The 9,057-nt window shown below is 47.1% G+C and overlaps 1 protein-coding gene across 3 annotated transcripts; it reads left to right on the forward strand.

Annotated features, from left to right (window-relative positions):
- The first annotated feature begins 314 nt into the window (after positions 1-314).
- Positions 315-8,867, forward strand: prxl2b (peroxiredoxin like 2B). Of its 3 annotated transcripts, none has more exons than XM_066691462.1 (7): positions 315-485; positions 1,461-1,665; positions 2,556-2,607; positions 2,943-3,006; positions 3,436-3,511; positions 3,866-4,076; positions 8,364-8,546. In XM_066691462.1, the coding sequence occupies exons 1-7, from the start codon at positions 423-425 to the stop codon at positions 8,395-8,397; spliced, it is 705 nt and encodes a 234-aa protein (XP_066547559.1). In that variant the 5' UTR covers positions 315-422; the 3' UTR covers positions 8,398-8,546. The 3 variants fall into 3 exon arrangements, with proteins under 3 accessions (XP_066547559.1, XP_066547558.1, XP_066547560.1); XM_066691461.1 differs by having other exon boundaries at positions 316-485; positions 3,921-4,076; positions 8,364-8,867; XM_066691463.1 differs by having other exon boundaries at positions 318-485; positions 3,958-4,076; positions 8,364-8,526.
- The last annotated feature ends 190 nt before the right edge of the window (positions 8,868-9,057 follow it).

A 9,057-nucleotide genomic window follows, 5' to 3' on the forward strand; every position in this document is an offset into this window, starting at 1 on the left:
CAGTTGTTACCGGTGCGCTGCACAGCTGCCTACAGCGCATGACCACGACTTTGAAGATTATAAAGCGATACGGCAGCAGCAGCAGGTTAATGACAAAACTCAAGCCGCCAGTACCGACCTTGCACCCTAACCACGCCCAACTGTACGAGACCACGCCCATTAGGAACTTTATGCAACAGGACACGCCTCAATTCGCCTTTATATGGATAGACACGCCTCCCTCGCTCCGTGATTGGTTCCCTCAATTCGACATGCGAGTTGTAATTGGACACCGGTGTAGTAGGGGGCGTGGTTACTGCGGCTCTTCCCACTACGCGTGTGAGACAGACACAGCAGGAAGGTTGTTAGAAGCGTTTTGCTGTAACATTCATAGATTTTAATTGTATGTATATATATATATATATATATTTAATTGAAGAAAAATGAGCGCTGTAGACCTGGCTAAAATCGGCGCGAATGTGCTGAAGAATGCTGCGACTGGAGAGGTTTGTGGAAATGCGATGCATTATAAAACTTGTAGTCGGTGTTTTCTGTGTAACTTTGCAACAAGAGACAGGTCGGGTGATACTTAGTTATTATTCTGCAAATGAACGCGTTTTCTTCAGAGGGACAGCAAAATGATCGGTTGATTAAGTATAGCAATGTACTAACAAATTAACGGGTCATCAGTCAGTTTACAGCAAATTACCTTTACAGCCATTTTACTATAGTATCTGTCCGTTTTTTTAATTTGTGTGTGTGTTTGATTGACTTGAATCCCATTAAATGATGTCTGACTTATTTATTTATTTTATTCTCATTAATACTGCATACAATCATGTGTTTATTGCCATGTAGACGGCTATATAAGTGACCCCCGAGTAAAGTGCTTTCCCAGGATCCCATACCGTCCCACTGATAAATATGACCCATCCACTCGGCTGTGGTTTATTATTGTGAGTTAAGTTGGTTAACGATTTACACACACAGGCACAGTGCTCTAGTCATTGTACTTATCGGTCATAATCAGTGTTATTAGTTAGTTGCCCCATGTGACTGACATTGCCCTTTACACAATTCACGGCTGATTTGCCTTAAATGAAATGTGGATAGATCTGCCTTTTGTGCATTGATTGTATCAGGGCTGAGGACATGTGTGTAACATCTCTGCCCTTTGTCTCATCAGTTTTCCTGGCTGTTTTTTTCTTTGCCCCCATTCCTCTCCATCTCTTCCCTCTCTTCTGTCCCTTTTTCTGTGTTGTTCTGTCTTCTGCCTCTGTCCCTCCGTCCCCTGCTATCCCTGCTACTTGTCTTGTCTGTCCATCTCTCCATTTGAATTCAGAGCTTTTACATACGGAGTTGCTCGTTGTACCAATTCTACAGTTTCTAATTAGGTAAAATTTCTGTGTCACTCCTGAAAAACAAAAAAGAAAACGGGGGGGAAAGCTGTGGATGTTAAAGTTTCTCTCTGTCTCTCTCAGATGGTGCAGCTGCAGTCTCTGTGGCAGGACCAGGCCGTCGTCCTGTTTTTCTTGCGTCGGTTCGGCTGCCAGATCTGCCGCTGGACGGCCGCGGAGGTCAGCAAGCTGAAGGAGGACCTGAGTGAGAACGGCGTGGCGCTGGTGGGCATCGGGCCCGAGGAGACCGGCCTTCGGGAGTTCAAGGAGGGAGGCTTCTTCAAGGGCGGTGAGTCTGGTGAAATGTAAGATGTGTTTTGAGTTTGCACTGTTCAAGGGTCGCACAGCCTCGGTGCTGCTCGTAGGATCAGGATTTAAATCTGTTGTATGTTGACGTGAATGCAACTATCTGTGGAATAAACACCTCACTGTACTGCAACACTTCCATATCATTAAACGGTGCATCGTCAAATCTGTTGCACACAAACAAAACCTAGTGTTGCTTAATCTGAACTGTGCTTTGTTAATGATCATTTAAAAACAAAAAATGGGAAAGCTGGTGACACTCTTTATCCTTCGCCTATTACATTTAATTGCCTTCAACATGATAGTGACTAAGACAGTGAAATCTATTTATTGCATCACAGTCTTTAGAAACACTAACCGTCTCCCCCTGTAGAATGCCTGGCTTGAGAAATCCACCAGTCATTACCTCGTTATATGAACGCCTTCCCAGCGTTACACAACATGACTTGTGTATATAACAGCGAGGGAGAGGCGGAGCAGGAGGTGTGTTTTACTGCTTAACTGCTGCATGGAAAGGCCTCTGTACGTCTTTCTTCATATTAAAGGTCTTATGGAAACAATGTGCCTCACTAAATGATGGTAATATGATCGTGCAGTGCAGTAAAGGCCTTGCAGTTGTGATCAAAACATGGAAGAACTTAGGGAAGCATTGTGAAAGCAGGGTACACCAGATAACAAAGTAACGGTATAACATTATGTGCAGTAATGTAGTTTTCTCCCAGGCTGGGCGCAGACCGCCAGGTGGAGAAAGTCTCCCTGCGGGCTGCGGAGTCTGTGAGGGGAATGTAGAATTCAGAAACGGAGGAAGAAAGCCCCCCAAAAAAAGCCTCAGAAGCTGGAATATGATGTCTTTTTACCTCTCTGTCCTTCTAGACGTGTACATTGATGAGAAGAAGCAGTGCTACAAGGATCTGGGCTTCAAAAGGTGAGTTCTCCGGCGTTCTCTTCTTCTCCTCTTCTCACACATGCATGGGAAAAGAAGAAACACTTTTTCATCTGAGCACATCAATCGCTCCTCTGAAACCTGTGCGCAGTCCTGACACGACCCGTCTCATGGGGTCTTCTCTTTCATCTCCTTGGGTATTGTGAACCGGACTGTGTGTGGCGGTGCTTTTTTTTTTTTAAAGATTCTCTACCAAAGCTTCAGACCGGTCTGTCGAACTCCTCGGCCTTCCAAGGTGGTTCTGTGACTGTGACTGTGACTGTGACTGTGACCGCCGGTTGTCTCGGCCTTTCACCTCCTTGTGTCTCTCTCTCCAGGTACGGTGCCCTGAGCGTGGTGCCGGCGGCCCTGGGGAAGAAAGTGCGCGACGTTGCCACCAAGGTAAAGCTCGGGCCTGTTCCCGTAGATCGTGGTCACATGGGTTTAATTCTAACTGAGGGAGAGGCGCGCTAGCAGTAGATTGATTAGGAGTGTGACGTTAACCGTTGAGAGAATGAGCAACATCTTACACCTGTGGGTGGATTCTCCTCCACTCGCTTTGGCAGTTATATTTTTATTAATAATATAGTTATGTATCAGATGCCCTTACCGAGAGCGCACACGGGATTTGATTAGCCGATTACAAAGCAAACTAGACGACCCGTGACGTGCCACACACCTCCGATCACCGGATTGTGAGATGCAGGGAGCGTGTGTGTGCCGCCACTGATGTTTGCCAGGCTGGCACCGTCTGGCATCTGGCGTCTGACCGCACTTAAGATCTCTGTTCTGACCTCAGCCGGGTTTAATGGGCGTCTCGTGTGTCTCCAGGCGAACGCCCAGGGAATCCAGGGAAATTTCTCTGGCGATCTGCTGCAGAGTGGAGGCATGCTCATCGTGGACCGAGGTAAACAAAAGGACACAACTGAGTTACGCTGAGAAATCTGTAAATCCTCACAGCTGCAGTATTTTAACTTATGGCATCAACTTATTTTATTACTGTTGGCTTCAGGCTTGTATTTGAAGTATTTTGTGTTGGAACCCCCACCCAATCCTCTTCCATGTTCTGTTTGAAGTGTTTTTGAATATAAACATGACACAGAAAAGATGCTCAGTGTAGCCGTTGACTAAACTGATATAGATCAGCCACCAGGGAGCAGTGTTGTACCTCACAGTACACAATAACAAATCGTATCATTTACTAATAAGGAGTATAGTTTGTGCGAATGCCAGTTTCTGTCCCCGTCTTTGTCTTTCAAAGCCTCTCTCTCTATGTGGGGGTCAAAGTGCTTCTCTCTGTCCCCCACCCGGCCCAGCCTGGCGTCTCTCATGCTACACTGTCTGCACCCCCAGGTGGGGAGAAGGTCCTGCTGCACTTTGTCCAGGACTCCCCCGGAGATCATGTCCCCCTGGAGACCATCGTCCAGACTCTGGGCATCTCCGCCGAGGTGCAGCCAGGCCAGAGACCTCAGGTGAGGCAGGGAGACAGGTCCGGGGTGGGGGTGAGAGGGTGTGAATACTTGTGCAAGGGGAGAGAAAAGAGAAGCTCGCTCTCTCACTGCCTTGGGGTTTGATTTGGGCAGGGGCTGCTTTAAGGAAACTCACATAGACAGACGTGGCTTCTAGTTCAGGCCCAGAGGTGCAGAGGGAAGGTGGAGGCTCGTCTCAGTGTGGACAGCAGGGGGAGTTCACAGTAGTGTGTTGGTTTTCACTGGCGATATTTATTTATGTTTGATGGATGGTGAACCTCATTGCTTTACCCCAATAGCCAGGGCTTTCTGTGCACTCGGACCCTGGCCAACAAATGGGACACGCGGGGCAAGAGAGAGAGAAAACTAAGAAGGCAGGCAGAGACAGAGAGGGCTGACGGACAACCCTCCCTTTCCTCTCGAGTTTCTGTGTTTTAAAACCCGCACGGGATAGTGGCGGACAAGTACCGGAGTATTAATAGCAATGGCAGACAGTGCTCTCCATTGTGCGCTTCTCTTTGTTATGACACGCAGAGAGCCCGTTTCTGGGCCTTTCAGATTTTGTGGACAGCTCCAAAGTGGGGCGCAAAAAGTCACGCTTCCGACAGAGCTGAGGAAAGCACAGAGATCTGAATACGTTAAATGTAGATGCATAATAATAATAATAATAATAATAATAATAATAATAATTACACCTTTACTACGATAAAACACGAATTCGGAGAGAGTGCAGTAAAGCAAAAATGGTTCTGAAAGACGAAAAACACAAAGCCGAGCGTATTTACAGCATTTTTAAACTCACTCCGATATTCACTGAATTAAAAAAAGTCTTGTTTGCAAGTCTTAATCAAAATTTTTACATTGACAGTTAAATCCGTTGAATACTTTACCTTTCTGAGCTTCAGTTTAACCTTTTCTCTAAGTAGGAACTCCTTCTCCGGGATGTTTTCACACTATCTAATAGTTAACCGTTAATATTATTTCACCACCTATGTATTACAGCATTGTGTGAGTGAGAAAGTGGCTTGTGGTCCTGTTTGCTAAAATTCTCAAATCCTGTTTTACAACATTTTGTGAGGATGTGTCATTAAAAGCGTTTTCTGGTATGTTATGTGAATTTAGCATGTTCCTAAGCGTGACACACAGAGCAGCGATTTGTGTTGATGAAACTGAGCCCACATGGCTGCATCGAGCAGTGTGTAGTGCTGGTGTTATTAATATGCTGTATCTATTATATAACGCACTTTCACCTATAACATGGTGAGATTTTTTGGCTCCTGAGGACTGTTCTATCGGGGTAGAGGTGTGTAATGATGATTAATTACCAAATTGATTGATTAATTTAAAATCTTGAGCCGTATTTCCTCTCTGGACCCGGGATCGCGAGGCCCTGACTTGGCTGGCGCCTCGATCCGTCTCCCTCACTCTGTCAAACTTGTTCTCTGCACCAGGAAACAGGCAGTCCTAATGTCTTTGGATTTCTTTAGAATTTGCTAATTTCCTCCTTCCTCTGGTGTATTTTTAACACATCACCATGTTTGTTTTAGTTCTTTTTAGTTGTTTTTCTGGTGGTTTTGTTTTTAGTTGACCTTTTCGTTTTTCTTCCACTTGGTGCTTCTCAAAATATGACAGAAAGCAAAACAAACGGCAAGACGCAAACCCGCCCTCGCTCCCGCGGGGATTTTGTTTTTAATTCTTCTTTGTAAATCAATTTTTCACTTTGGACCGAGTAGTGGGGGTTTGGCCTCGTCAGGACAGGAGCTGGAGGCTGAGCTGTAGAGTCGCTTGGTTGTTTGTAACTCTTTGCCCAGTTTGGTCTCAAAGAGGTTCCCCAAGCCATGCCAGCTCTGCGATTAAATAATTACCTGAAAATGAATCCCAGGAGAACCCTTCTCTCGTCAGTGTATGTATTATTATTTTTAACTCCTTCTTACCCTTAATGTCAACAGCTGTTGTAGAAGTACAGCTCGAGGCTAATATAGTGCAAATTTGAATACAATTGGAAAATACCCTGTGTAAAATAGATTTTCATTCAGAATCTCCTCTCAGAGCTTTGTCAATCCAGCTGGGTCTTGCAGTAAGATTCAGCTGAGACGTGTGTGTGTGTGTGTGTGTGTGTATGAGTACAAACAGGTCCGTGTACATCCATTAACTGTGTGTACGTCTGCTTTCAATTACTGTGAGCCCCCAATCTGTCCAGTGTGTGTGTGTTGACCCTCACGTGTCCGGCCAAAGAGGGGCCGCTCGCTCCCAGCCCCAGCTATTCACGCCGCCTCGAGAGGCCCCCGTCTCGCACATCTCTGCAGTCACAGAGGCTGGGGGTGTGGGGTGTTTTGTAACGAGTGTATTCTGTTCCTCATCCCGTACCACCTTTTATAGAAACCACACAAAGTGCTTCCCACGACCACCCGTCACATCGTTCTCAGGAATTAAAATAATTGGAAGGAGAAGCCAAATGAAGCCCCAGGATGAACTCCTGCCCGACTGGAGCCTCTCCCCGCTCGGGCCTGGGCGTGTGTCTGGCTGTCTGGAGCGGCGCACTGTAAACAAGGTGTCACTCAGGCGGCCCTTATCGGGGGTACGGATCTGGGGTGGAAATCATAAACTTCTTCTTGACGGATCTCCTCCAGCCCCGGGCAGCTGGGTCAACAATGTGGGCCCGGGCTGGGGCCTCTGGCACCGGGGGTATTGTACAATCTCCCTCTCTCTCCCGCTCCCTCAGGAAGGAAGGACAAGTTGCCGTTACTTCAGCACTCTTGCTATTTGTCAGGAGATATTTCAACAGGATAGACATTTTGCGGCCTCCTCCTCCTCCTCCTCTCCGTCAGTTGAAAACACTGGACTGCCTGGCACAAGCAAACCCGAAAATATAGTGTTTTTTGATTTAATTTATGTTTTTGGCTGCGTACTGTTTACTTTGTCCTTTGTCTAACTTTGTTGCTCCAGTGCCAGGTCTTGGTGCTTCCTTACTTCAGTTTTTGCTGTCGTTATTTCAGCTTTTGTTTCAGATTTGTGTTCTGATTTGAAGTCGCTTGCCCCCCCCAACTGCCATAACTTAGAAAAAACATCCTTCGTTATTAACAGCCTCCCTTACATCTCATTTCAGCGAGCTGTAACACTATAACGTGTCTGAAGCTTCTTGATCTGAAACCCAATTTGATTTCTTTTTAGTATTTTGTTATATATTTCCCACACACTTGCAGTGTCCCCTTTTCGTTCTTTTTTTTAGCAAACCCCCGAGGCTATACAGGTTTCTCCGAGTGGTGAATAAATGAAAGAGGCCCCTTCGCTGTGAATGTCGAACACCGCCTCCTTCCTAAGGAGACAAAAGCGATAGGCTGCAGCTGTTGAACCTCTGAAAAACAATCTTGCAGCATGAAGTGCAGGAGTATCTCTGAGTAACTGCAGTGCTGTTGCTGTGAAGTGCCTTTCCCCAGAGGACGGACATGGGGTGTGACAAGTTGTGGCCCTCCGTGCTCTTGTCACATTGTGTCGTAGCAGTTGATCGGTCGGTCTTGGGGAGAGGGCTGTGTGTAATGGGGACTGAGGGTTAATTAGCACAGATCTAATGATCTAATCGCACCGTGACCTTCTCCCTCTCCAGTGGTGGCCTTCTGGTCTCGTTACAGAGCCGTGCCTCACAGAAAGATTGTGCCGTCTGCTGGCTGTGGACACAATACTGATCTCTGGACACTGTCCCTCCCAGAGACGCACTGTCACCCGCTAATTCGCTCTGTCGCCCCCGGGGTGATGAGAGAGAGAGAGAGAGAGAGAGAGAGAGAGAGACCCTCGCTCACTTCTCCTTCCAGCAGTGATGTTCAATTCAGCCACATCCGCCCTGTTGTTCCTCTGGATGTCCTTGACTGGCCCCTCCAGCCTCCCTGCTGTCTGTGCCCGGTCTCAGTCCTGCGGTGCGGGGACGAGGATTGATCCTGGCATCCCTGGTAACCACCGCTTAAAGGTGACTGAAGCTCGGCAGGGAGCGTGTAATTGGACTGTCAGACCTGTGGAGCCCAGCCAGCCAGCCAGTGGAGCAGAAACACACCTGACCTAACGAGCTCGTTATCGTCCCTCCGCCTAACGAGCAGGTTCTTGGAAGAGTGGGATCTGGGCTGCATGGCGAGGCGCGGTGAGAGTGGAGGCTGGGAGGCAGTGGGGGTTTATGGGAGTCTTTATGGAGTTCCCTTCTCGTGTTAAATTGAAGGATCTTTCTATCTGAATGATTATCGTATGATTATGATGTGTCGGGCAGACATTCGGAATTTGAATTTTCTGTTCATTGTCTTCCAGTGCAACGACGATGTGTGCACACGATAAGAGCTGATGCCCAGACGGCGCTGTGTGGAGGACACCTCGTTCCCCAGCTGCGTGGAGCCGCTGTGAGGCCGGGCTGCACTCATTCCCGAAGGAAGGACAACTGGGCTTCCCTTACATTTTCTTTCTACTATTATATATTTGATGCTCATCCATGACTTTGATAATGTTCTTACAAAATGGTGGTTACTTAGATTGGGGCTTTTGGAATTAATCAAAAGATAACGTGCGGTATTTATAGAAATCAGTATAACCTGGTTAGGAATCCGTTAGTTTCCTTGTACCTGATTGGTTGGGAAAGAGTGAATGGAATTGTGGCCTCTCATTTGAAGAACAGAACCGGTCCTTTTTGCTGGTCAGCTCACTGCCAAGAAACAAAGTGAACATGAGAGCTCTACATAACTGCTCTGCGGTGCTAATATAAGGACGTGTGTACAGATAACAGTTATAACGAATTAAAGTGATGCACTAACAAGACAATCATTTTATTTTTCCACTGTTTGGGATGCGTTTGACCATCAAGTCAACGCTCCCACGTCCAAGAGGCTCTGAATGCTTCTGTGAACAAATCCGGTGTGCAGATCTGTTTGGGTCCCTGACTCACGGCTTCAGCTCGTGCCAAGGAGAGTGATGGCGTCGTCGCGTTTGGGGTTTGCCGGCTGGCCGTGCA

The sequence above is a fragment of the Amia ocellicauda genome, chromosome 18 (assembly GCF_036373705.1).
Source record: "Amia ocellicauda isolate fAmiCal2 chromosome 18, fAmiCal2.hap1, whole genome shotgun sequence".
Classification (NCBI taxonomy): domain Eukaryota; kingdom Metazoa; phylum Chordata; class Actinopteri; order Amiiformes; family Amiidae; genus Amia; species Amia ocellicauda.